The sequence below is a fragment of the Andrena cerasifolii genome, chromosome 4 (genome assembly GCF_050908995.1).
Source record: "Andrena cerasifolii isolate SP2316 chromosome 4, iyAndCera1_principal, whole genome shotgun sequence".
NCBI classification, from domain to species: Eukaryota; Metazoa; Arthropoda; class Insecta; order Hymenoptera; family Andrenidae; genus Andrena; species Andrena cerasifolii.
In genome coordinates, this window is record NC_135121.1 from 11,982,802 (window position 1) to 12,010,778 (window position 27,977).

General features: G+C 43.9%; 4 protein-coding genes across 18 annotated transcripts; 2 read left to right on the forward strand and 2 right to left on the reverse strand.

The window, feature by feature from the left end:
* On the forward strand, positions 1 to 21,747 carry Pasilla (RNA-binding protein Nova-1-like protein passilla). 8 transcript variants are annotated; one of them, XM_076810247.1, is made up of 6 exons: positions 1,545 to 2,855; positions 3,418 to 3,540; positions 5,476 to 5,622; positions 5,703 to 5,860; positions 6,094 to 6,445; positions 6,517 to 13,243. In XM_076810247.1, the coding sequence occupies exons 2-6, from the start codon at positions 3,423 to 3,425 to the stop codon at positions 7,284 to 7,286; spliced, it is 1,545 nt and encodes a 514-aa protein (XP_076666362.1). In that variant the 5' UTR covers positions 1,545 to 2,855; positions 3,418 to 3,422; the 3' UTR covers positions 7,287 to 13,243. The 8 variants fall into 8 exon arrangements, 6 of the variants coding, with proteins under 6 accessions (XP_076666364.1, XP_076666362.1, XP_076666361.1 ...); XR_013085117.1 differs by lacking the exon at positions 1,545 to 2,855 and having other exon boundaries at positions 2,879 to 3,540; positions 6,517 to 9,633; positions 9,690 to 13,243; XR_013085118.1 differs by lacking the exon at positions 1,545 to 2,855 and having other exon boundaries at positions 2,879 to 3,540; positions 6,517 to 9,627; positions 9,690 to 13,243.
* On the reverse strand, positions 17,801 to 23,657 carry LOC143367971 (putative maleylacetoacetate isomerase 2). The gene is made up of 5 exons (XM_076810259.1): positions 23,453 to 23,657; positions 23,072 to 23,123; positions 22,795 to 22,943; positions 22,514 to 22,718; positions 17,801 to 22,449 (listed from the first exon to the last, which is right to left on the reverse strand). The coding sequence occupies exons 1-5, from the start codon at positions 23,468 to 23,470 to the stop codon at positions 22,220 to 22,222; spliced, it is 654 nt and encodes a 217-aa protein (XP_076666374.1). The 5' UTR covers positions 23,471 to 23,657; the 3' UTR covers positions 17,801 to 22,219.
* LOC143367972 (uncharacterized) lies at positions 23,139 to 25,327 on the forward strand. 5 transcript variants are annotated; one of them, XR_013085119.1, is made up of 5 exons: positions 23,944 to 24,474; positions 24,578 to 24,756; positions 24,844 to 25,008; positions 25,097 to 25,165; positions 25,225 to 25,327. XR_013085119.1 is itself a non-coding variant. In XM_076810261.1 (4 exons), the coding sequence occupies exons 2-3, from the start codon at positions 24,588 to 24,590 to the stop codon at positions 24,987 to 24,989; spliced, it is 315 nt and encodes a 104-aa protein (XP_076666376.1). In that variant the 5' UTR covers positions 23,139 to 23,396; positions 24,475 to 24,587; the 3' UTR covers positions 24,990 to 25,008; positions 25,097 to 25,327. The 5 variants fall into 5 exon arrangements, 4 of the variants coding, with proteins under 4 accessions (XP_076666376.1, XP_076666378.1, XP_076666377.1 ...); XM_076810261.1 differs by lacking the exon at positions 23,944 to 24,474 and adding an exon at positions 23,139 to 23,396 and having other exon boundaries at positions 24,475 to 24,756; positions 25,097 to 25,327; XM_076810263.1 differs by having other exon boundaries at positions 23,933 to 24,501; positions 25,097 to 25,327.
* On the reverse strand, positions 25,007 to 27,960 carry LOC143367969 (protein salvador homolog 1). Of its 4 annotated transcripts, none has more exons than XM_076810255.1 (8): positions 27,252 to 27,960; positions 26,735 to 27,037; positions 26,540 to 26,613; positions 26,355 to 26,479; positions 26,047 to 26,280; positions 25,756 to 25,977; positions 25,378 to 25,683; positions 25,007 to 25,306 (listed from the first exon to the last, which is right to left on the reverse strand). In XM_076810255.1, the coding sequence occupies exons 2-8, from the start codon at positions 26,823 to 26,825 to the stop codon at positions 25,204 to 25,206; spliced, it is 1,155 nt and encodes a 384-aa protein (XP_076666370.1). In that variant the 5' UTR covers positions 26,826 to 27,037; positions 27,252 to 27,960; the 3' UTR covers positions 25,007 to 25,203. The 4 variants fall into 4 exon arrangements, with proteins under 4 accessions (XP_076666370.1, XP_076666369.1, XP_076666368.1 ...); XM_076810254.1 differs by having other exon boundaries at positions 27,125 to 27,960; XM_076810253.1 differs by having other exon boundaries at positions 26,735 to 27,960.
* Positions 27,961 to 27,977: the final 17 nt, after the last annotated feature.

Below are 27,977 nucleotides of genomic sequence, written 5' to 3' on the forward strand. Positions count from 1 at the left end.
TTAGCATAGACAAATACCGGCCGCGTGTAGTAGTGAGCTACAGAGTGTGTAGAAATCTAATCTTATCGTGATTAGAGATGAGGGAGTTATTAAGACGCATGACCCACGATTTTATGAGTAATGTATTAACGGCACAGTGCCGGGGCGTGTAAGTAAGCAACGGCCTTGAAGAAGCATTTAAATGTATGCATCGTGCGTGCAGCACAATATGCGCTCACGCTTAAGTATAGATGGATAGCCTGCTAACCCGGAGTCTAAAAGAGTGCAAGGGATCTAGCTCGGTCACTTGAGTCGCTGTGGGACAAGGACAATATACGTTAAAGGAACTTATTCCTTCAGCTGTTAGGTAACTCTCCTGAGAACCATCTGGATATCGCACGATAAACCGGTTGGGAATAGTTCTACGGAGATATATATATATTTATTTAGAGGCGCTACCTCATCCAGGCGCTGGACGCGTGACGCAACGGGGGAAGCGGGGGGGAAAAAAAATTCCAAGATCGTTACTCAAGCGTCGGGCTCAAAAGACCAAAAAATTCGAGGACCTAACGCTTTCGGATCGTAACCTTTTCCATTATCGTTCCTCGACGAATAACGCGGCGATTTACTGGATCCAGTCATAGGAACGATTAGATCCCATATACGTGTCGGCAAGAATAGCGCCCAGCAAAGTATACGCCCGCAATGGCTATGGACTCGTGCGCCACACGTATACACGCATGTGTATGTGTATCTGGCGTTAGAAGTTCGAAACGAGTGTAATCGGCAGCGAAGCACAGTGCACGTCATACAGGAGAGAAGTGCAATCGAGCGAGGTCGTGCGGTGATTATATACCGAGCAACGCTGTGTAGCCTGCCATCGCTCGAAAAATTCATGACAGCATATACGTGCGCTACGTACACCTATGCAGAATCGAAATCCGTGAGGACAGACGTCGTGGCACACGAGTAGGGACAGTCGGCGCTCGCGTTCGCGCCTCCAGTTCGAAACAGACACGACGGGCCTGGACGGGAAGTAGTGTGACGGAATGGACAAATCTGTTCGCACAGGTGAGACGAGGATGATCCCGGGATGCGGACGTGCGCGCACGTGTACGAACGGTGGGTCCCGTATTATATCAGGTGAACGTTTAATAGCACTCAGGAGCCACCTCGTGGCTCAAAGGCAACCTTTCGGGTGGGAAGAGCCCGCGCGATTCACGAATTGTCGCTGTTGTCGGTCCAACCGACGTGCTGCATTCACGACTAACAAGTAACAGCATTGCGACACGCCACTGTTTACCGAACGCCCGTGCGCGCCGCGTGTATGCGTGTGTACATGGCCTCGGCCGCTTACACGGATTTGTACCACCATTTGTAATGCGAAATAAATTTTTATCTACGTAATTACGCATCGCTTGACATCGCTGCAACTTCGAACTTTACTCCAATCGATAGTGAAATCGGCCGACAGTTGTACACAGGGGAAATTACGTGTACTAACTGGAGAGGAGATTTTGTGACTCGAAGACTAACAGAAACGTCGATCAGGGGTGTGCGTTAGTGATCTTAGAAGACAATACTGCATTCTTTCTGCTTGTTTAAAAACGAATCTATTGTGCCGTATCGGGCGTAACTCGATTGTAAACACCGATAACGCGTAATCGCTTTCAATCTTCCTCGTTTCCACGCTTGCTCGGAGGCTTGATACACGATCATAAACGACAGCGTTCATTTTCTAACGCGCGTAATACGCGGCAAGCGAAATTGCACGAACAGTAACGCAAAAGTAATCTCATTCTCGAGCCACGTGATTCGTTACGTGCCAATAGCGTACGCTATCTATGCTCCTTCCTCTGATAAGGCTTTCAAAAGTAATTTGTTCTCCTTCATTCTAATTACATGCGCGCATCGAAATTGTTCGTCAGCAACACGTGCACAATCGTTGCACGAGTGAAGCGTTCGACGATTGTCGCGCTCGAAAAAAATGGCTGTCTATCTATTCGGGCTGGTCGAAAGATAAGGAATCGGGGTAGCCAGTGAACTTACAGTTAAAGGATATACTTTGACCGACGGAATGCGTTACTTTCGGCAGTGTCGCATTTATAACGGAACTTAGTCGCGGACGCTCGATAATTACCTACTTATCCACGTTAGAAGTTAGAATAGTGCAACAACGGGCGCGTCCGAGCGAAGTTATCATAACACCCGACTACCCGCAGCGATAAAAAAGCGACCCAAACATCGCACGCCTAACAAACGCGCCTACGATTGTACTTTTTCGAACGGTCGCTAGGAAATCAAACGCATCCTATGTTCGTTTGCACATGAACCATGATGTCATACCGCAGTGCGCACCAACGACAACGCGAGATTAACGTCCTTGGCGGGGAAAATAGTTTTCACAGCGCAGACAGCTTCCTCTTACGTACCGAGTATTACCCAGTAGAATAGCGAACTGTAAACCAGAAATTAGTCTTCACAGCACTATGAAACATGTTTTCTCCCGTACACCATAGAGAGCCACAGTAACTGGCAAGCGCGTTAGAAGTGAAATCAATCGATAGCGATTCGTCGATCAAGCCGTAGTTGACGATACATGGTCGACGGCAAAGTCCTTAAATCGTTGGTGGTAGAACAGTAAATCTGCTCGGCGGGCTTACGACAGCAGGCGTAGCGATACAATAAATTATATAATAAAACGTCGGGTTAACTGGCGATCGTGAGAGCGAAGTAAATTGGCGAAGAGAATCTTGCCCCTAACCTCGAATCGATAACGAAAAACGATCGTGGCGGCGAGAGAGAATTGCGAAGCGTTTGGAATATTCCGTTGAAATAGGAAAAAATCGGTGCGAGTGGAGGCTCGAGGGCCCAAGGTAAGACGCCCCTGGTGCAGGTCGAACGATACGTCCCTGGTGCACGGATCCCGCGAGGGCTAGTGGGAAAGAGAGAGGCGCGGGCTAGCGATCGGAGGTGATAGAGGCAGGACGGAGACAGAGAGGGCGAGAGAGGAACGCGAGGGCCGAGGCAGAGGCAGAGGCACACACCACACCATCGAGTATCAACCAGCTGGTTGGCAAGGGAGCCGCGAGCAGTCGCCAGTGAGACGCGGCACCCCGCGAGAGAGCGTCCGTCGTTTGTTCGTCCGTACGTGCGTACGTACGTCCGTGGTCGGTCTCCCTTCCGCCAAGAAACAGTAATCGTGGGTCGTGCGTATGTTCGTTCGTTCGTTCGTCCGGTCTGTGAGTGGTGCGTCTCCTCCGCTTGCCTCTGCTACTTTGGACGACACTTGCCCCCCGGTCGCGGCCATCGTCTCTCTCTCTGTGTCGACCAAGTACATCATCTCTGTCTCTCTCTCTCTCGCACTATCGTCCTCTCCGCCGTTCTCTCTCACTCTCGCTCTCTCTCTTTCTCCTGTGTGTGCGCGTACCGAACCAGCCAAGATGGCCGCCGACTCAGGAATGGAGACGTGTCCCTCCCCGGAGATTGCAGACTCCAGGAAACGGCCGCTCGATTGCGACACGGAAAATGGCGCGACGAAGAGGTCACATTACGGATCAGGTATTTCATATGCGCGTTGTCAGTCGCTTTCCCATCGCCGTCGCGAATTATTCTCTGTACGGTAACGTCGTCCCATGGTTCCCTCCTTCTACACACTCGCACGCAACCGATAGAGCGCACGCACACACCCATGCGCGTATGTACGTATAGAACGAATTCGCTCTGTCCCTCTCCTTGCCCAGTGCAACGCGTATCTCTCATCCTGCTCCGTTCCCCTGACTTGGTCGCGCGCTCTTTACTCTCTCGCGCGCCTTTGACAATCTTACGTCTGGCTGGTGCTGCTGTTGACACAGCGATCGCTTGCTCGCTCGCTCGCTCTCGCCCGCTGGCTAGCTAGCTAGGCCGTTCCCTTTCGTTTCCCACTTCTCGAACGCGCCTGGCGAACGCGAACGCGAACACGGTGCACCGCACAGCGGTTCGCGCATCCTCTCGTGCCACGTCTCCTTCTCTTTTCCTCTGACTCTCGTCACCCCCTTTTTTTTTCCCCTCGATCTGTTCCCTATCCGCCAGCTCTGATATCTGCTGACCGCCGTCTCGTCTACGCGGGGCACCTGTGATGGTGGTTTTTTTTTCTTTTACGTTGACGTTCATTTCGGTTGTCGCGTCAACGTCACCGTTGTCATCGTCGTCGCCCACTACACCTCCCTCCCTCCCCCTCTCCTACTCCTAGCCACCGTCATCGTCAACACCGTCCTCTTTCTCCTCGTCGTGTTCCTCGCCCCGACGTTTCGCTATCATCGTGACCATCGTCGCCGTTGCCGTCGCTTGTTGTTCCTGCGTGGGCGGTCGTGCCTTTGTGGACATCGTTAATGGAGAATCGCTGCCACGGCGGTGGCTGTCGATCAAGCTCCGTGACTCTGCAACTTTGTACCTGCCGTTTCATCGGGCCGCTAACTTCGCGACAAGACTGTCGGAAGTGTCTGTACAGAGCGTCCCGTCCGTACGCGTATCGTCGTGTACATTCCGCCGCCACCATATTCCCGCTGTAGTGCAGTGCCCACTGTTGTGTGTGTCGCGAAAGCGGCGTACTCCAGAGGAACGCGCTTCTCTGCCGGCCGTTTCGAGTGGCGGTTACTAGGATGTGGCGTATCGGTGAGTTGTCAGGCGGGCGCACCGTTCCGCTGCCCGAGGTTGCGGGTCAAGGTCGACGAAGCGAAGCAAGCGAGCGAGCGAGCGCATACAGGGCTTCCATCTGTCAAACAGCTGTTTGCCCTCCACGCAGAAGAAACTTCGTGTCGTTCCGTGTCACGCACACCCTATCCTCCGTTCGCCGATTACGCGACAATTCGCTCCAGCCTGTACCCTACGCGTATTAGTTGCCGTCGGCCCGCTGCGCCCGCGTGCCCGCCCGTACGCGTGACTCCTGCGCACCCTCGATTCAACACCCCGTTGGAATACCCACTAATTGGAGCAATGCGTTATTTCCCGCAAATAGTATGTTATTAACTCATGGGACAGCTGTATTTAAATGCCCTCTCTGTCTTTCACCTCTCAGACACCTCTAATTCCAACTATCTGATGTCTACATTCTAGTTTCCATTCTGTTTACTTCAATTTAACAAGCATAATTGCGTAGTGTCTCGTGCAATGCATAATTCTCAATGATGCTACCCTGTTAAACACTATCACCGACGAAACTTTCATACAGCATTAGCTGTCATTTATGTCACTTGTGCATCTGTCAGATTCTGCATAGAGATACATGTCACGAGTACCGTAGCTGTGTAGAGATGAGTGTTCGAGATGCAATGTTTGGAAATTCCTCTGGACTAGATACTTTCTCAATTGTTGTCTATAAATATCTTCATTCTTGCGACACTAGGATCATAGCAACTAATAATAGGCCGTTCCTTAGACCGTGCAATTTATTTCTGCCCTACGTGGCTTCCTTTCCCATGGGATTACTAATCGCCGTGCAAACTTGGTGTTTTGTAGGAGGAGATGGAACATATCATCTCAAAGTATTGGTTCCTGGAGTGGCTGCGGGAGCCATTATTGGAAAAGGCGGGGACACGATTGCCCAATTGCAAAAAGACACAGGAGCCAGAGTCAAAATGTCTAAATCGCACGACTTCTACCCAGGTATGTTGCAGAGATTTATGCAGGTAACGATTCACAGAAGGTAACAGCATGTGTACACATTCTTTTTACACGTTTGACAGGAACAACAGAGAGGGTATGTTTAATAACGGGCAGTTTGGAAGCCATAATGGCGGTCATGGACTTCATTATGGACAAGATCCGTGAGAAGCCCGATCTCACGTTAAAGACGACCGTTGACTTCGAATCCGGGAAAACTACGGCAGAAAGGGACAAGCAGGTAAAAGTTTAGTCCACATAATGTGCGGGAATATCGTTAGGCCATGCATGCGTCGATAGAAATCGGTAGTATCACGGTGTGACTTGTTCTTGTTAGCAATGACCTAGTTATTAAGTGTTTTAACATTAACAATTCTAATACACTAGCAGCGCGCGATATAATACTCTTATCGCGTAGCTAGAAAGAAGAGAATGGTTTGCCGCTCGCAGAAAATGATTGACCTACTTTTTCAGGTGAAGATTTTGGTGCCCAATAGCACCGCAGGAATGATAATAGGCAAAGCTGGAAATTACATTAAGCAAATTAAAGAAGAGTCCGGCTCGTATGTTCAAATAAGTCAGAAAGCGAAGGACGTGTCTTTGCAAGAGCGGTGCATAACGGTGATTGGTGAAAAGGAGAATAACCGCGATGCATTGATGATGATATTAGCGAAAGTAGCGGACGATCCACAGAGTGGTACATGCCCTAACGTTAGTTATGCCGATGTAAGTGGTCCTGTAGCTAATTACAATCCCACAGGCAGCCCTTACGCTCAAGCTCCCACGAGTACTCCCACGTACACATCTACAGCTGGAATTAACACAGGTATGATCGCTAATAAGATCGCGCCGCCAGGTGAATATAATTGTCACATTGCCATTGATTTTTGCTTACAGTGAGCCTGTTGAACGGTGCTGGTCTCAGTTTGAACTTGAACTTAGGAGCTGCGATAACGGCGGGTACAGCGCCAGTTACGACGCAATTGTTAGAGCACATAAAGCTAAATCTACGGACATCGGGCTTCTCGGAGCCCGCCGCTACCGAGATTCTCTCCGCTATCGCCACTCTCGCTAAGTATAACATCCTCGGGATGGGTATCGGGATGCCGTCCAGCATGAGTTACCTTGGAAACCCAATGGATAGCACCACCACCGCGAACGGCTCGAACAATAACGGCGGCGTGTTTGGGCCGATCGGGACGGTCCCCGCTCTTGGATCCACGTCTCCCACGCCCCGCAATACACTCGACAGATACGAGCCGTTCGATCCGTTCAGGCAAAACAACACAGCCGCCAGTGCTATTCATCTAAACAACAATTCGTTCGGCCTGGGCACTAACCAGTTATCACTTGTAAGTAAGAGTCCTACACAGGTAGACGCCAACAACAAGGAGACCAAGAAAGTAGACATAGAAATTGCAGAGGTTATAGTGGGAGCTATTCTGGGACCCGGCGGTCGTGCCCTCATTGAGATTCAGCACCTAAGTGGCGCCAACATACAAATCTCTAAGAAGGGCATGTTCGCTCCTGGTACCAGGAACCGCATAGTGACTATCACGGGTTATCCTAATGCGATCGGTACTGCTCAATATTTAATTGAGCAGAGGATCAGCGAAGAGGAGGCGAAACGAGCACGTCAAAATGTCCTCGCCAGTATGATCCATTGATTTCAAGTACGGCACTTTTGTTCATCCCCATTATTGAGCTCCGTTATTCACCTCTTCGCATCTTGAGATGATGCCGCGGTAGCTCTCTTTTTTCCCTTCTTTGAAACACTCGTCCACCACCACCACCACCACCTACCACCCGTTGTCATCTATCGCTACATCACTATAGCGCTTGCATTCTCACATCACTGTTTCATGCATCCATCATGGCTCGTCAACATTTATCTATCTTTTAAGATTATTATGATACATATACATATATATATAGATATATATATTTATATATATATGTTATATATGATAACTACTACAATTGTTCTGTGATACACCACGTTACGGGGCTTTATCACGAATAACACACACGTACCACATCAGAGTCACATAATATATCTAGTTGTATATGGTATAGCATATTGAAAGATGGCATGATGAAGTCTATTGTTATATTAGAAATGAAATGGCACAATTCGGCCATGATGTTGTTCTTGAAAGATCGAGGTGGAGATGTTATATTATATGCGGGGCAATTGTTTCGATTCATCAAAGCGAGTTTTTTTTTTTAAAAAATAGTATACATATATAGTAGCATAATCTTAACTATCGATACGAGACGACACTCTTAGTTACAAGGTCATACAGAACTCACAATTGAATGACTTCGATCTGAGGAATTAGTAGTTTAACGTATATCCCGTAAATCTGTTTCCAATCGTTTTTACGAGAGAGATTCCATGGATTATTGTATTGAACTGTTCCTTGAACTATGAAATGATTAGGCTGTTTAAGCGACCTTACTCTTGCTTAACATACTATTCGAAAGCAGTCTCTTAAGTACAGAGTAATACCTTGGCAAAACCAAAGATCTTACATATATAAAGCAGAAATAACTTGGCTGGAAGATAAATATACATACAAAGGGAGAGCTATTCTACGTATAAACATATATTTATATATTTACGACGCTGGCTGGCCCAGCTAAACGAGTAACATAATACCTTATTGCCAAGTTTCATTCATAATCCCAAAGCCTTTATTTCTCAAGAAAATATTATTATATATATAAAAGGAAAAGAAAATGGAAAAAAAATGAACTTCATCCAACTATACCTTATAGCGTTTAGATTAATGTACACAGAAATATGATAGCATCGAGTCTCATTCTTTCTTACATATGCCTTAGGAGTGGGGAATTCATTACGATAGGATGCTATAGGATAAGAATCATATTCGATTCGTTTAGAGAAGATTCCTCGAGTACTAAATTCAGTGCGGTCACGATACAGACACTGTAGCCACAATCTTCGTATATTAAAACTCGCGTCTAATTATTTTTAGTTCCAAGGTACATCAGTTGAATACAATTCGAATTTAACGCAGTTGTACATTTCGTCGACACTCTTGCTGGGAGGCAAGGGGCTGTGACATAGAAACCTCGTTCTCGTCATTCCTTTACGTTATAGTTGCACAGATACAATTTTTATTATCGCGTTGAAATGTTTATATTTATATACGTGTGCTTTCGATAGTTGGAATCGTAGAACAAATCTTTCTTCCTCGCCAGATGCTCGTTTTCAGCTTTCTTTACTTCCGCGAAAGCCTTCGCGCGCAGTTTTATCGACACATATACAGACACCGCTGTCTGAAACGTAGGAAGGGAAACGTCCCGCTTTTATTTAGCAGATATTCGCTTACTATGCAATGATCAAGTACCTTAAGCGGAGCATGAGAAAAAAGAAAATTGAGATTATTTTATTACGCGTGTTTACAAGTCGTACACGAAGTGTCTGCCACGATCAGCAGTCATGTCATGCATCCTTGGGTTCTGTATGATGCTGCTTTACATGGGATTCTATTTAAGCCAACCATTGCGAATCTTTGACACGTCTTTAACAGTCGCACTTGGACATTGAATCAAATCGTTAGATAGTGAAATGGATTTTAGATAGTCTTGTTTCTGTTGATAATCGTCGATATGAAATACAAGCTTATATTTCATTGCTAGATAAAGGGGATATCCCCTTACTATCATCTATTAACAAACAGGCGTTTCGAATCATTGTTTTTTGGGGGGGAGGGAGGGAGGGGGTAGGTATTAGGAAGGGGTGATATAAAGGGATAGGCGGTAATCAATAATGGGTTTAGTTAAAGTAACTGGAAACGTTAGCTGTAGCGTCAAATGAAATATATAAATGTACATGAGTACAATTAACGGCTGGAGGCGCTGGCTCACCGCTCTTTAAAATAATAACTTGTATATTTATAAATATCGCATAACATGAGTAATAATAATATATTGAACAGAGAGGGAGAGGGAGAGAAGAGTATATGTATATATATATATGTATATGTATATATATATATATACATACATATACTCTTAAATATATATATATATATATAAAGATGCATATATATATATACATGAGAAGTTTGAATTAGACTATTATAAAAAGAGAATTCATATTATCTGAAAGGAAAATAAATGACATATATGTGTATATTTATATATGTATATATACACATATATATTTACTATATGTGTATATATTATATACACATGGAATGGAATGATATTATAAACATTGTTGACAAAATATTTTTGCGTCCGCGTACGTGAAACATGGTTTTAAGTTTATTCATAAATTCTATGTGAACTATTATCAATTAAACTTCACTGTGTTGCCCAAATGCATTGAAAAGTCACAGATTTACGATAGAGAATGCAAACTATTATTAGGTTGCTGTAGATAGATCTATTGTAAAGAATTTTAATAGAACACGTTATGAATGTCACATATAGCATTAATTTAATTTATAAATCAATCTATTTTAATAGCCGCCGCGCTATTATCACTAACGGCAGCATAATATTTCTCTACTTTAGTTACGTACAGTAATTTAACGCGAGTTACTCGCATCATCACATTAACATCTATTATTGGCTAATCTCCATCTTGTCCTATCATCGCGTTCTTTCTATTTCTACTTCATAACTTCGCACCTATCGACTGCCGGTAGGCAGGTACGTTCTACATAATTTCCACGGGTCTAGGCTTACCAAAACATTTCGCGTCTCACTCGTTTCTACACGGAATTCGTGTTTTCCTCACTCGTAACGCTCATCGATACTTGTACTGGCGTACCTAAATCGCACTAAATTTCTACATTACGCGGTAGATTAAAGGCGCACACTCTCACATTAACAAAAATCTTTTATATGTTTAGCGGTTGTCGAACCGCGTAGTCGTTTGAGCATTGGCCCCGAATCAGCGTCGCATGAGCGCCGATCTGCTCGTGCGATGCTCGTGCAGGATTCGTTCACAGTCCTCGTGGGCACCGATCCGAGAAGTGTCCGCACGAGCACCGGTCCGAACGAGAACAAAAATCACGAAGAAAAATACTGTGGTAGAGCTAGTTCTATATGAACCTTTTAAACTATCGATTTCCTTTTTGCAATCTTCTATATTCCTTTTTATCTGTTCCACAACGTGAATCTAACTTTCGTATATTATTATGATCACCGTACATTTCAATAAGTTCGAACGAAAGATTCTTACGTCATACGCAGTCTTCCGAACACGTCTACACTGAGCGCGAACCGATAACGTGGTCCCTTCGATGTACCGACTGCGAACGAATTGGCCCGAGCCGCTTGGCGAATGCTCGGTTCGCGCTCAGTCCGCGCTCGACTCACCGTCCACGAAACGTTTGCTCGCTCGTCGATGCTCTTGCGATGCTCAGACGAATACCCGGCAAGCAACATCGCTCTTATTACAGTGAAGTGGAGCAACTAGATTCTTATCGCATAACGATTTATGTATTTCTCTTTGTTTTTCTTCCAAACGTTTTTACAGCATGTGAAAAGAGGTTATGCGTTTAGTTAACGGACTAACACACTTGACGTTGCGCCATTAGAATCACAATGTTTCTGATATCGACCGTACACCGGATGAGTCGTCGCAATAAATTCGTTTTTCATCTCATCTCTCGTAACTGAAATCAAATCAATTACCTTCGTTCGAGTCGATTAGTACGTAAGTGTCAAGTCATAGTGTGCGCACTGTTTAGCCGCAGAAAAAAAAGGAAAAAGAAAAAGATACGAAGAAAACAAGTGGGAATAATGAAATGCTATATCTTTCAAGTAAATCTCTATGCCAAACAACTTGTAGGTAGCACAAGATAATTAGCCTAGGTTACGGTTTTCTCAGTAAACACATTCCTTAGTAGAACAGATTATGTATAAGACTAGCTGTGATGGAGTTTTGAGAGAGAGAGAGAGAGAGAGAGAGAGTGAGAGAGAGAGAGAGAAAAAGAGAGTGAGAGAAAGAGAGAGTGAGAGAAAGAGAGAGAGTGAGAGAAAGAGAGAGAGAGAAAGGGATATGTTCATCAGCTGCCAGTACGTGAAAGATGCCACGATACATTGATAGTGTGTAAAATTATAGAATTTATTTGCGCAGGAAAAGAAACTTGATGGCGCACGAAAGTTCACCGGCAAGGAGAAGCCAAGAATGGATGTACTTTCTGCATAATCTGATAGTGTTAGTGTTACAGTATGAAAAAAAGGAAAAAAAAAATATATACGAAATCAAATTTTGTGCACAGTGAATATCGGGTACGATCGAATTTTACCAATGACGCCACGGATGATATTCGCAAATATCCATTTTCCAAATGTTCTCGCCCCCCACCCCCTCCCGGGACGCTAAAAAAACAAGAAACTCTCCTTGTACTGTCGGTAAGAAACGAGCAGAGGGAAAAAAATATATTGTACAAGCCATAGCGATCAGCCAGTCTAAACATAAGTATTTCCTTTAGCGATTTATGCATCTGTACAATTGTTAGTGTTCTATGAATAATCGTAAATATTATGAAGCAAATGATCACGAGTGTTCATTGATTAGGTGGCGAATGCGCGTTAGACAGGCGGTCGCCGCACGGGGAACGTTGGATCGTGATTTTCAGGGGGGGGGGGGCGGGCGCGATCGGTCGCGCGGCTCCCCCCCCAAAAAAAGATCGTCTCACGTTTCTCGGAATTCCTTTCCAGAGTCTATGCGTAAATGGCATTCGGTTGAACTTCACGGCGATTACCCACGTATATATACCTCTGCGCGATGTGGCAAGACAGTATTGGTTGGCCAGTCAATGTTACCTACGAGTTGTTTAACGAGAGGACACTGTGCTAGACTAATTTAAGCCGGCAGTCGCCAACATACTTACAATTTTACGGATCCTTGTTTCGTACGTCGCTTTGTTTTTGTGTTTTTTTTTTTTTGTACAGTCTCAGATAACATTTCGTTCACTCATCCTCTAAGTAAATGGTTGCGGGCGCGGCCACGGTCGTTCCGCGCCGTGTAATAGTTGTGTACACGGTTAATAAGTGTAGATGTGTAGATAGTGTCTTAAAAATCTCTTATAAAGTCGTCATTACAGGTTCAACATTTTAATCCAATTAATCGAGGTCGAAATATTAACAGAATGGGTAAAAGATGAAAAAAAGAAGATATATATATATATATATATATATATATATATATATACATATACATACAATGTAATTATACTCTCGCACGTGGAGATGTAGAGTGTAGTAATCAGGGAAACTGTAGGAATTGCATTGACTCGCCTCAATTCTAATTATGACTATTGTTAACAGTAACTATAATTGAATTTGACACACGTGGCCACGCGGGGTGGCTTGCGTGTCACGTTACTTGGCTGTGTGTGCTAGGCTACATCGTATAATTCATGTTCCATCATCCATCACTCCACACTCGCATAGACTCCATTTCACCTTGTACAGAGCGATAGGGGGAAGGAAAGGAGAGTAACGATCATTCGTCGTGTTACGCGCGTACAAAGATATCCGCGGGGAGGAAGGGAGAAGGAAACGGCTGACGAGAGGAGAGGGTCGGCAGGAATATTCGTTACCGCGAGCAAAATGAGGACAGAAACGGGGGGGGGGGGAATAAGGGACACTACAGGAGGCAAAGAGCAAAAATCTTTCAGCGCGACATTCACACACGCATACACACCCTCCACCCAATATCACTTTAGTGCCATATTGATATATCCCATCAGCCACACTTGTTGATGTTTTGACGGTAGAACGTGTTGTTAAAGATGTGTATATTCTGCGTATAAGCAGGTTGTTTTGAATAAAGTCGGGATATGTTTATTTCTCATTACAATATATATATATACATATATATATATACATATATACATATATACATATATATATACATATATACATATATATATACATATATATACATATATATATATACATATATATATATACATACATATATATACATATATGTATGTAAAATCGTTACGAAGTATTATACGAAGGAAACGAAACGATACATCTGTATATGCTTGCTTAGGTTCTCGCAGTGTACAAAGAATTGTTTCACAGTTGCGAAGAGATTTCAAAACGCAAGCAAAGAAAAAAAAAGATATAATACTATTACCACGATGACGAGACAGAGCCGTTCGATTAGCGAGTCCTAAGTTCTCGAGCTTCTTACCCACACGAACGTGCGAAGGAATTTTTGTAAAAGGAAGGCAAGAGTCTCTCGAGTTAGCAGACGGATGGACGGATATGCACGCGTACTTTCTTCTTTTCTTTTCTCGAATCGAACTTCGAAGTACTTGCTCGGCGCGACGTTAAACGAGAGGCCGGATAGCAGAGGCTGCGAGGGTTGGCCTATCAAACGGGAGAGTATCGTTTTTTTCTTCGCGAGGGCTTTCGAACCATTGTTCCCGAGGGAACGTGGCATTCGGACGATCATCATTCTCCAGACATTCATTTACTGCCACTTTTTCCGATCGCCATAATCAAAGGTTTAAACGAATGGAGAAGGAGCTGACATTAATCGAGGCTGGCGAAGGGAAAGGAATGACACGGAGGAAGATTGACGTGTAAATCGTAACTGTTACATTAAGAAGTATTAATATATATTAAGAGATACGATAGATGTCGCAGAGATGTTTAAAGAGGGAAAACTGGAAAACCGAGGCAACAAAAAAAAAACAGAAAAAGGAAAGAAGACGATGAGATGAAATAGTGATTGATTGCATTGCATTGATCGACAATAGAGCAGAGAAACTAATTATTATATATAGAGGAACAGGAACAGCAACAAATTGTCTTAATCGCTAAACTCGTTCGCCGGATGTTTCCATTTAGACACACCGTACGTAGAATTTTTAACCACCGTGCATTGCCATTTTGCGTACGGCCGTGTCGCGTTTCTGAGTCTCCAATTTCAAAAGGAAGAGAGAGAGAGAGAGACAGAGAGAGAGGGAGAGGGGGGAGAGACAGAGAGAGAGGAAGAAAGAGAGAAGGGTAGAGAAGAATTCTTATTGATTGGTTCTGAAATACTTGTTCTATTTTCTTCGTCGAAGCTTCGTCTCGTTCGTTTTCACGATACGCCTGCATTGCAATGCCCTTACAATGAGCCAGAGAAATAGAAAGGGATATACAAAAAATTGAGATGGTGGAGGCGGAGAAAATCACGTGGCTGTAAATATTTTATATAAAGTAAAAAAAAAAAAAAGACAAAGAAATATATAGAGAAAGAGAGAATCTATCTATTATAGAGATACGCGTGGAATTAAAACGAAAAGAGAGGCTTTTATTTTTGTCTAAAAGGAGAACGATGAGGGAAGGTGGATGATAATCGAGACCAGAGATCGGGGGGAAAGAGATACTATAATTGGGCGAGGGAATATATCCTGACTTTGGTCGACTTTCGTGCGTGGCATTAGCCGACGCGAAGCACTGTGGCGTGTGTTCACGCGCAAGAGTTCGAAAGCTGGAGTGGAAGGAGAACGAGTTAGTAGTCCCCGCGTCGGTGTATTCGAGACAGCAGTGCATACCGACGCCCGAGAAAGAAACAAACACTGGAATCACCTGGTCGCTGAACGCCGACGTCTCGAAGCTTCAGAATATCTATAAAAAAAAGAGAGAGAGAGAGAGAACCGAGGGAACTTATCCGAGAGAGATCTATTTAGAGGGAGACCGGACAGATGGGATGTAATAAGAGAGCATATTTAAAGAAACGACTTAGAGTGTGTTCGTTAACGAGTAATTAAGAAGAGGGTTGTACAAAAAGCGTGCGTAACGTTATTTTATTGAAACTATAGAGTTAGAACTGTTAATACACGGTACATTATTTTGGGTAAGCGTATGTATAAGAAAGAGGAAACAAAAAAAAAACGATTTAAAGGGGAGAGAGAGAAAAAATTATTAAGAGTAACCAGAGAACTTGGACGGGATCGTTGTTGTTGAGGTAGAAGTAGCACATAGCAGCTCGGGGAATTATAAAGACGACGGGGAGGAGGGCGAAGAAAGAAACAAAAAAAAAAAACTATTAAGTACCTTGTTGAGTATAAGTAGACTAATAATCGCCAAGTCGCGAGGAGGAGAGTAATGCCCGCGCCTCGGCGGAGGTGCCGCGCGTTGTGTTGCACATTCATGTTCATCCAGACTACTCGACATCATCTTACACACCCGCCACCCACCCATCCATCCGCCAATACACGTACACAGAAGAACATTATTATACAGTTGTCGAACGCGAAATGTTACATGCCTACTTTACGCGAAAGAGCGCGGAAGATGGGGGAAAAGAGCAGATAAGGAAATAGAGGACTTTCACGCGAGGCGCAGTGCCGCGCGTCTGTGCTTTACCCTTTGTTCAAGGATCGCATCCGACCTCACGATGCATGCCGGTTACGTTTAGGGTGAAACTATAATAGCGTTATCTTCCACGAGTGTTTTCGAATTTCGATAAGCAGCTGGCTGCGTATGAAAGGGAGAATACAAAACAAAAAAAAGGTACCATAGAGAGAACTCGTTCATCGATGATGGATACACGATCAAGTATTGTACCTTTACATTCCTTTGGCTATAAAGTAAATAAATATAATAGGAGGGGCAGAGGACGACCGTGCGCGCCGTGCGTCTCTTCTCCGATCGCTTAAATGGCAACAGAGCTAGGCGACGGTGCCACTAGTAACAGCGGAGTATGAGGACGGCTCCCCCCATTGTTCGCCCCCTTCCGGTCAACGCGTTTTCAACTCCATCGCGAGCCGATGAGCGCACGCTGCCGCACGGTCGGTCGTCATTTCGTTTCTTTGTTTGTTCGTTTTTTTTTTCTGTTTCGTTTCGTCAGGATATACATACGGTGCATAAAGAGCAGCGAGCAAAATTGTATTTTTTAATATATATATATATATACATGCATACATACATATACATATAAATGATTATATTCCGAGGGTCTCGCCTCCGAAAAGGGTATTGCGATTCAGCTTCGAACGGTCACAAGGAATTCTAGGAATCTAATTCAGGAAGCTCTCCATTGATTAATTGCTAAGTTGACAGCGAAGAAAAGAGTAGCACGTTTCCGGAGATGGATGTATATCTATATGTGTCTATATATAATATGCCGCATATTATATATACATATATATACGTGTATACATGTTAACATTAACGCATACATACCTATAGACGAGTAAGACTCTCTCGACGGATAAGAAACTACCATTAGGGCTGTTAATTACTGAGGATCGTTCCACGAGCGAGTCGGTTTAGGAAAAATAATTCTTGGATAATACGTGTGTCGATTGCCCGCGAAAAAGGGAAGGACGGATCGATCGTGATCCATCCGTGCGTTTATTTTCTCACGATCGTTTTAGCAAAAGAAGAAGAAAAAAAACAAAGGGAAATGTCGCGTGGCTCTGCGCCGCTTTCCCTGACGCGTTCGAACCGCTTCCTTCGGCGAGTGTACGTTGTTGTAACGGGGCGCAAAAGCCGCGTCGCCTTTTTCTTTCTTTCTACACACGTAATTGCCGGCGTTCAATTGTATCCCCGCGGGTCGATCCGATCTCCGTCACCGCGGATCGAGCGTGAGCTCCCCGATGGTGTTGTCCGATCGTTCGATCCGATAGCGCGCACGTTAAATGGCACCTTGCCATCGAAATCTTTCGACCTCCCGCTCGAATCGACAGGGAAACCTATCGCCTTTTCTCGTGTTCCCTGTCGACGCGACGGGCACTCACCCTCCAACGTCGCCCTTAGACAATTATGTAAACCCCCCCCCCCCCCCTCGACCCCTCGATTCGACGCGAAATTCTATCTATGCAGAGTGATAAATAATCGAATGGTACCCCGAGATGTGCAGATCAGTTAGACGAAGCGAGCGCGCGTCGCACGGCTTGCGAGCCTAACGGAGGAAGCCTCCCGCGAAAGAAAGGTCTTCTCTGTTCATTGAAACGGCGCGAAACGATACGTTCTTTTTCTTTCCTTTTTTGTTTTTCTCTTATTTCTCATTCGACGAAACTTCTCTCGCTTGTTGAAACAAAAACGTTCGCAGGGTCATGGGTGGACCGCCCGCCACCCCTAAGCCGTTGACCTATCTTTGGGCACCACTATTATTGTTATCGATGAGGTATATATATATATATCCACAGCATATATATATACACACACGCATACATATATGATTAGTTCACAGAGCATTTGAATTTTACTCTTAATTAATTACGTTACACTCTAACCAACATTTATTTGCATCCATGAATTGTTATTCTTTCATCATCAAAGTTATTCCATTTCAATGTTAAAACAAAGAAAAAAAAGAAAAAAGAAAAGAATAATTATAAAATAATTACGAACATAATAATATATTAACTATTTTCACTCATGAGAAAGCATCGTTACCTGTATGACAAGTGACCATAAGAGCATAATAAACAATCGCTCATTAAATGCATTCTGTTGTTCTTCATTTCATGACCTGGCCACACGTGTCCATCCATCTGCTCCATCGATCCATCCATTAAAGTCCATTCTCAGTGTCGCTGTATGATCACCATACGCATAATTCTCTTTATCTATCTATCTTTCATTCACCGACAAAACTCGAGCTTCACGGGACTGTCGCGCCGCAGCCAACCACCCCCCGCCCCCCCCCCCTTCGAACATCTCTTTTCTTTTCTTTTTTTCTCTCTCTCCGCCTCGCGATCTCGCTGGTACGGCGGTGCACGGCGTCCGGGTGGATCCTGTGCAATATGTAATTTTGTCGAAATTTGGGAGGGTTCAGGAAATGCCTCTGTTGGCCCGCGATCACGTTTAGCTTCGCGGCAGACGAGTAAATCGCATTCAGATGGTCGGGCTCGGTCAGCCGAGAGATATTCAAGCCTTCCAAATTTTGATAGAAAGCTCGCCGAAAAGCTGAACGTTCTTTGACGGTGGCGTTGTATGTACCTGTAAATACCGACGATGCGACGAGTCGATTAGTCTGTAAGCTCTCTTTTTTATATCGCCTATACGAGAAAGTCGAGAGAGAAACGGATGCGTCTCGCGTGCGACGCGCAACGGCTATCGTGCCCTTCCGTTCGTCGAACGGAACCACGATAGTGCCGGTTAATCTCTCGCGCGCAGTATTTTTTAAGTATACCCCCGAACGACGAACGTGGGACGCCGAGGTACATTTGGAGTCCGATTGATATTTTATTATTACTCGTCGCCACCTATCTTTAGTACGAAACTGTCTGTAGTAGTCTGTTGCTGTTGTTGTTGTTGTTGCATGTATGTACCTCGCGTTCAGGAATAGCATATCACGCGGAACACATGGTATACTCTCAAGCATTCCATCGGCGTGCAAATTCTCCGTACAAAAAGGTGCTATCTAACTAGTCAATAGAGGATAAGGGAATGTATTTTTTTACACGACGGATTTGTAATAAAGACGATTGAAAACGAAATAGTATGTCGAGTTCAGACGGATGGTGGCCAAGGAAAGAGAGAAGGGAATAACTTGGTCGATAAAGTTTCTCGAGTTGTGGATCGGCACTTTCGCTTTCCATCTTACGCTTCTCCGTCAACCAATCCGAATTTCTTTCTCCAATTGCTGCGAGGTTAAAGTTCCTTCAGTTCGAAATTGTTCGGAACGCTCCGCGGTGGGAGAGTATGCTACCAAAATCTCTTTTACCGGGTAAGTTACATTATGTTTAAGTGTAATCTTAAGTTCCTCTTTGATTTTCAGGCTTAATCGTCCATCTTAACCTGAAACGGATTTAGTTGCGATTGACTCAACGCACCTTCCTCCCCTCCAAGCCCATATTACAAATACACGTGTCCTTTCGTTGATATAATTCGTACGGCTACATTGAAAACGTATCTTTATTCGAGTGACAAGTGCACATTCACAAGTGTACTTATAGCTCCCGTTAACGTTTACCTTCGGCGTCTACAAATCAACATGCATACACTATGACACAGAATTTATTATTCTTCATAAGCAGTGAACGTACATAATTCAATTTCACTTACAAAATATCTATGCATATCATACCGGTTCGTTCGTTTGCTTAAGTTCTCACGCCTCTACGTACCGTTTTATTGTTGTGTTCGCCTTATTTATACACACTCGCATTTGCTCCTACAAGTCTTCCTCACGCATCCTTTTACAAATAGTACGCGGCGCTACCTAAACTAAACTCTACTTAGGACCGTCAGTAAATGAGGCTCTAAAACGGTTCACTTTTTATTGCCCTTGTCTCGCCAGGACCGTACAATGATACTCTATTGTTCGTTATTCCGTGTCGCGCCCACAACTGAGTGCTTTCTTTCGCATCGCGTAATTTCCTGTTTCCTACGCGCTTTCCGCGAACAAGCTGATAGTTTGAAGGAGCAGCGTAACGCTGAAAGTAGTCGCCGGATCTTCGTTTAAAAAAGAAAACGAGAAAGCATTGTGGAGAGAAATGGAGAATTTGTTTCATCGAGTAAAGATTCCGCAGCAGTGTATTGGTATCTTGGAATTGAAATACTTCGCGCGAGAATTATCCATTTCTCTTGGCGTTATTCGCTTATAAGAGTAACGAGTATCACGGGAGGTGAGAACGAAAGGTTTCGGCTCTCTTCGTCGCGATCACAACAGCTTGTTAATAATCTTACACCGTGTTAATCAACTTTTCACTCTAGGCTACGTTTCGTAATGGAGGCTGACGGAAGAAAATGTGCGTTTGCAGCCGAAGGGCGTCGCTTTGTTTGCATCCCTTCCTGTGTCCACTATAAACACTATCGTGTATGTAGACATCATGCGATACTGAAACAGTATGGGGACAGACTTTTTGACAGTGTTTTTCTAGATGCAACATTCGAACCTCTTGTATAAAAATTATATACATTATTATCTAGCCACTCACTTGCATGATGCACACGCCTAAGTATGAAATGTATATCTCTGTCATTCTTCTTCGTTATAATATAAATTATAACAATTCCTAGCCGCCTAGTTGACGAAGCATGCAAACAAATACCCCTCCGTTCTTAGTTACGAATGCCTTAAAATGAAACCGATTCGTAACGATGATTACAAGGACGAGTCGCGGACTTTCAATTTCGATAGCACGATGCCGTTACGAGTGAAGTTACTTAGTCTTTACTTTCGTGGAAAGTAACGGGCAAGAAGGAACCCGGCAATAAGGAACAATGCCAACATGTAGATCGAGTTATTGGCAATGCCTGACACATGATTCAGTTTCGTCCCGACGCCTGTCGTCATTGTCGCACGATATAACGTATTATTCCATGTATAAAACTACAAAATATATAGAAGTTATACAATGTAGGCGATACAATAAAAAATGTATCTCTATATAAGATTATGTCTTGCAAAAAATACATTGGAAAAGTATCGAAGTGTGCTCAAGATTGAAGCTCGAAAACATTCTAATAAGTTTTCAAGTACAAACTATTAGTCACAGTTCTCTTCCACCATTTCTTTTCTGTTTCTAGTCGTAGTGCGTGGAATGCTCCGGAGAAATGAAGTATGCCCTTGCTAAGGTACATATCACAAGTCTGTGTCGCGGCCAACATCGAGCACACCTACCTATCTTTTAAAGCTAAAAAATATGCCAACTCCGAGGTTACGGTGTGTCTAATATATCTAACACTTACTCATGGACCGATACAGCTTACAGGGAGAAATGAAACGTACCCGATGATAAATGCTTTAGAGAAGGAATCTGGATTTGTACTTTTCATTCCTCGGTATTTCTTACGGAGCTTCAGCAGATCGCATCCCCCGTTATTACACGTTTCCTTTACTGTTCGCTCGGTGTATGTGAGTATGCGTGTCTGTTGCGACGTTCGAATCTGCTACTTTACGATTCGCTGGTGAATTTAAAGTTATTACCTAATTATTATTTAATAGCAACACTTCTCCTTAATCTATGTAAGCTAAAAGTAACCGAAAAATTATATTATAAGTATAAAAAGTAAACTTTTGATTTCAGACAACAGAACCTATTTATAATAGGTCAATACACTTTATAAAGTAATATGTAAGTACCGTACGAAGACAAATTTTTTGTTAATTTTGATTGTGCGTATAAACCAATGGAAAAACGTAACAAAAATAAAAAGCAAATAGGCCAACATTCCTATCCTGTGAGAATAAGTACAGAAATGGCACGGTGCGCCCCTCGCCGCGGGGAATAGATCGCACAGCACGTAATTCGACGTCGCGTGCGCTCCAAGATTAGAGTGGAAATACCCTACCCTGCACTGTTTACCATTTCAGCACCTAAACGTAGTTCGCAAGTGATAAAAGGTGTATACTCGTACAACAAAAGTAGACCGCAATCGATAAAAATGATTAAAACACGATGTCACTTGCCGCGTCAGATAATAAGTTCAATGAACTTACGAATGTGTAACGGAATCGTCAGGAAATCAACGACACTTTTAACTTCGAACAATCGAAATGTGCAACGCAATCGTATGTTACTAATTTTAATAAAAGCAAGGTTGCGACACCTTTTGTCACTATGGAACCACAAAATATTGGACCACCTCCCTTCCGGCTCCTAGAGAATTAGAAGAGGAAGAGGGTGGTCTGCCTTGCTTGCTACTTGGTCGCCTCTGGAGGACAATCAGGCTGATTGTTTGGGTGAGCAGCGGTGAAAGCGGGGTGATTCTCTAAATGACGATCCACCCTCAGGATTGTCGGGAACGGTCTCAGATCGACGAGAAACCTCCTCGCGTTAAATATCTGTGGTATCAAGCAACAGTCCGCTAATGTGATCTCATCCCCGACGCAGTACTTTCCCGCACTGGACGACAACAATTTTTCTACAGCTGAAAGATAATTATCTTGGTCATTTCTTAACGTCGTATCTTTTCAATTTCACCGTCAACGTACCCGTCAAACCCCTGGTAATCCAATGCTGGGCCCACTCTTTCTTCCGTTCTTCTCCCACATAGATCAACACGACCAGATTCTGCAGCGGTTGTATGCCACTAGCGATGACTTCGCAAATCTCCCTAACTCTAGCTCTCTTCACTGGATCCGCAGGCATCAGAGGCCGATGCGGTCTGGTCTCTTCCAAGTATTGCAGGATATTCAACTGCGACGAACGAGATACTTCTGTGGTTAGATTAGAACGGCGCAGGTACCAGAATACGTGCTATCGATGTACTCACAGATTCTATTAACGTGTGATTGTCAATGTGTAGGGCGGGCACCTGCTCCATCGGATTAATTTCACGAAACTCATTGGAGTGCTGCTCCCCTCCGCCCTTTATCAAGCTCACGGGCTTTATGTCGTATGGGATTTCTTTCAAATTCAGTGCTGTTCAAAAGTGTGTATCGATTGGTAATTTGCGAAGTGAAGTTTAAAAAAGAAAGCTGAGATAACAGTTGAGCATGCTTTATCCAAGAGGTCAGAGCAATTGTATCTTGCGATTAGATAAAACTCACCGATTCGCACTCTCCACGAGCAAGAGCTCCGCCAATAGGAGTAGAGAACCGGCTGTAGGCGAAAGAAAGGAAAAATAAGTGTTGGATGAAAATTCGCGAATGTTTACCGGCCCCGAGCCAGCACGTTGACAAAGGTACACAGTGGTTCGCTCGAGGCCGGTTCAGCGGAACTCGGCTCGAGTCCCAGAAACGATGAAACACCGGCGATAGAGGCTCGTAAACAACGCGAATGATTGAGATTGAGAATTGCTCGAGATACGGGGAGTTGTAACGGGACGGTGGAAGGAACGGTCTCGCCGGAGATAAAGGGCTGCTAAGAATAAAGGCAAGATTTGTAACGACGTCTACTTCGACTTATTAGGAGTATTAATTCGCTCTCACCTTTCCCATGACGGACATATCGTCAGGCTTTCACGGGACGGATTCGCCTGCTCGATTATCTGCTCGATCGCTCGAGACGACGCCGTGGCTCGTGAATCTCTTGGAAATTATTCGGAATCCGTTCAACGCGCGAAATCACTCCTCCCTCCCCTTTTATTCGATTGCCAGACGTCCCGTTCCAATGCTTCATTCTGGCCTGGGGTTCGCGCAACCAATCACCATCCGCTTTCCGATAGGAAGCAGTGCTGTAAGATACGTATAACATTCGAGGTTCATATCCTATAACGAATTATCGCGAATTCGCGTCCCACGATTTCTGTAGCAGTCGAACGAACAATTAATCTGTTAATTCTCCTTCGCGATAGCGTGCAATTGTATTTTATTACCCGGACTATACGCTTCAACGTAGCTTCGTATTTTTTACATTCGTAATCGCGAACGCCAGCGAGGACACACCTTTTCATAATCATTAGAAATTCTAATTTTGTTTTCGCGCAACCAGTCGCTTTTTGCGCAGAGATCTCCGATAAGCTGTATAAAAACTGATATCCATAGATAAAAACCTAGTTAAATATTCTTTGACGCGGAGGGAGCGTTGAAAATTCATTTGCATTTGCGAGATATGGGATTTAAATAGTTAGCCCCTTTCCATAATAATTTTCTTTCATGTCTTATACAGAATAACAATTGAAATTACTTTCAGAAAAGAGTAATTAAGTGAAATGCTAAAAAATGCGGGTATCTTGAAATTGTAGGTGGATCTCGGAAATCGTTATAGCTGTTATTAGATTCCAGTGCATCTAAACCGAAATCGAAATGTTATCAGACGTACCTAGTGTGTACAGTCCTGACGATGTCTGACCAATTACAGGGCAACTTTTATTTTCACGTTGTTTCTTAGTGATCGCGCAGCATCTTTAATGGCGGCAGGCCGATTACACGACTACTCTGCTGTCCCGAAAAAACACATCGTGTTATGAAACTTTGTAGTAGTGGCGACGATAATTGTACTCCCTTTTCAGGTACGACTGTCGCTCAGAAATCGCAGCGTAAAGTTAATAAACGCCCACTTCCGCGGAAAAGTCTTTTGCGCTCTCGTCATATTGTTTACAAATTTCCTCGCAGAAGCTGAAAAATGAAATTGAAGTATCTGTTCGAATGGTTACGACCAAAAAATGCTGCGGAGGCCTCGGTGATTAAACATCGGATAGCCATGGTCTACGCCTTCTTCGGATGGAACAGTTTTATATATCTATTTTACTTAACGTTTATGAAAGACAAACCAACGGATCCACAGGAACGAAGTATTCGATGCAAGCTTAATAATCCGTATCACGGTCCTTTCATTATACCTTGACGAGCAATACTATGCTGTGTGAAATCTTTTGCAGAAGCTCTGATATTGGAGAGATTGAGCAAGGGTCAAAAGTGTTATACGTTTCACGTGGACGGATTAACTCTGATGCCAAGCAAGAGCAATGTACAGGGCAAGAGCCTCACGCCGCCAAACTTGCAGGCAGACACAATGGGAGAATAGAGAACGCAGCGACGATATAGTATTTAAAACTTATACTACTTTATTGAGTAATAGTTAATAAAATAGATTAAAAAAATAGAATTTCGCTAAGCTTACACTATTCACAGATACAGCTATAAGAATATCTTGGTCAACTTTGTCCACTCACTGCGGGAACACTGCTCGACATGCAAGAGGTAAAATATTTTAAGACGCTTCTCCTGTTAAATCTCATTCAAGGGAGGGACTGTTGTAGGGCGCTCGCTTCCGAAGAGGAATTCAGCATTTCTGGATTTAGTTCCTTTAACCTCTGTTCCATTTCGCATAATAAAGCTGATCTAGACGAGCAACGTTGGAGAGTAATGTGTGTAAGCATCCAACTATTCGTCGAGCGAGACTTTCAACAAACCTGTACTCTTCGTAGCGCATGACTACCTCCTCCAGCTCTTGTTTGTACAATCTTGTGAGCATAGCGTTGAAACAGTCGAGTTCGGGCAAGCGAAAGAGCTCCCATCGTAGCTTACGATCTAACGCCACTGACGCTCTACTATATACATACAACCAGTGAGGTATTTCTTCGTTCAGATAGGGATTGGCTGGGACTAAGACGCTGTGAGAATGAAAGTGCGTATGACGTGGAGGCGAGACGACACGCACTGCCTGTATTTCGTGGGGATAACACGGATGCTCGTACTGTGCTTGCCGTGTAATGTGACTGAAAGCGATCAATAATCCTCGTGAAACCAATGGTCTTCTATTTCAACACCTCCGCTTCCATCATACGTACTTAACATAATAAACCCCGTATTCTGGCGACTCTATCCTTTCCCAACCCGTAGGCAAGCCTTCTTTCTCGAGAGGGTGAGACCAGTGAGTGGTTTTCGTGTTATGATCTATGTAATATTTTCTGCCCCTGAGAGTGAAATCGACGGACCACCCAGGTGGTAAAGGAAGCTCTTCTTGTTGCTCGTTCCTAGAACTTGACCTCTCCGACTGGCACCTATTACGTCTTCAAAATATAAGTATAAACCACGCGTGCGCACTTTTAGAAACGTTAAATTGACGATTAGCTTTATACCCCGTATTCTGACGATACACGGAATGATTATACTCCTCGTAGCCTGAATCGATATCGAAAGGCTTGTAAGGCATCTGTGGCGTTTGAACCCTATCTAACTGAAACTCGGATCCAGCGTACTGGTTAACGTAAGTGTGGGATATAGCAGGCGAGAGACCAGAATGGTACAGCGGAGTCACGGTGCGAGATGGCAACGCGTCTCTCGTGTTGGTATTAACGGAAAGGCTGGCGAATCTAAGGAAACACGTTTAAAGGAATTCTTTGGAGTTAAATGATCATAGACGGACGTTCGTGCGCTGTTGAATTACCTCTGAGCTAGATCCGGTACGGAACTGTTAGGAGTATACTTCCCTTCGTGACTACCTAGGCCCACGGCGCTCGTCGTCGTTTTAGTGTTCCCAAATTTCTGTACCACGCTGGGTTGTGGAGCGGACTACATAAAAATTCATTCTTACTTCCTTAGCAACATACCATTCGCACATTTACTATTTACCATGGATGTTGAAATAGCCTGATTATTACGGTTCCTTGGTCTTCTATTCGGTTCTGTGGTCCAGACATTGATAACTAAAAGCAGACGATAATTTGGAACGAAGAGTACACTCGCGCGAGAGGTAGCGGAGTACTCTGAGCGCGTATCCAGTGGAATGAATTCACTGTCAAGCGTGTGGAATTGATTGCAACTTACTTGGCATTTCTGGGGGAGTTTCTTTCTTAACGTATTTCCCAACGACACCTTCTTTGATAGTTCTCGAGTCCTTGCTCTTTCGCGACAACATAGTGGCGACAGATATTCGATCGAACGTCAAATCGATGAGACTTTGATGTTTGGGGCTTGTAACCTATGTGTGTTTACAGACACGGCGAGCGCAACAGCGATTTCAAGCGCGCTTGAACGCGAGATTTACTCCGCAAGGGTAAATGTTGCTCTTTACATTTTCACGGGGACCGTCACCGCGAACGTACCACGTCCATGGCGAATATGTCAAGCCTACGAAGAACGTTCAAATTAGACAGCACTCGTATGCGCGTATCCTTGCTTTCATGTTGCAAATAATTCGTGAACGGTGAGCAGTACCGATGAGAAACTCGCGATACCGTGTACATCAATAATTTCGAACAGTGAAACTATCTAAGGACTCTAAGGGCTTTGTCGCGCTCGTTTTAACAGGCTTTTCAAAAACTTTAAGCGCGAGCTCATTTACTTGTTTGACGATGATGACTTTTCGAATTAAAGTATCCATCTGCCACCTGGCATCGGCGTGTTTTCGTGGGGCTTTACTTCGTAGGTGTCACCGTTCCTTGGATCACAAAACAAGCAAATATTTTATGTAGAAAGATAGCAATTATGTCAATAAATATGATTGCTCGATGATCTGTTAACGAGCCTATAAGAGATTTAGGAGCCTACAAGCCGAGGAAATTAAATAATACACAATCGTGCGCGCTTTCCTATAATCCCTTTCAGCGAAGTGAACTATTGCGGAAAATAACTTTTGTATATATTTTGGTTATAATTAATTAGTTATTATCCGATCTTCTTGTGTCACGCGAACTGAAATACCGACTTCGTTAAAAATCAGTGGTTTTCACGCGCACTCTACATCAGGCAGCCGTGACTCTGGGAACTAATTCGGCTGAATGAGTGAAGTCGGTAAAGTTAATAATGCAAGAACAGTATTCACATCTTCAGAATTTAAAGTTCAAAATCTAAAAGTAGATAGACTTGGTTGCCGCGCAAACTTGTCACTTTCGTCACAGACGCTCGTCTGTAGGGACTCATCGTCCGTGTTTGTACTGCAAAAAGGTATTTGAGGCAGTTGTTTAATTTACCGACGACGTTGCTAACTAAACGCGTCACGTACGTTTGGATCAGGAAATTCGCTCAAGTTAATAGGAACACAGAATGTTGCAAGAGGTAGCAGGTAGTT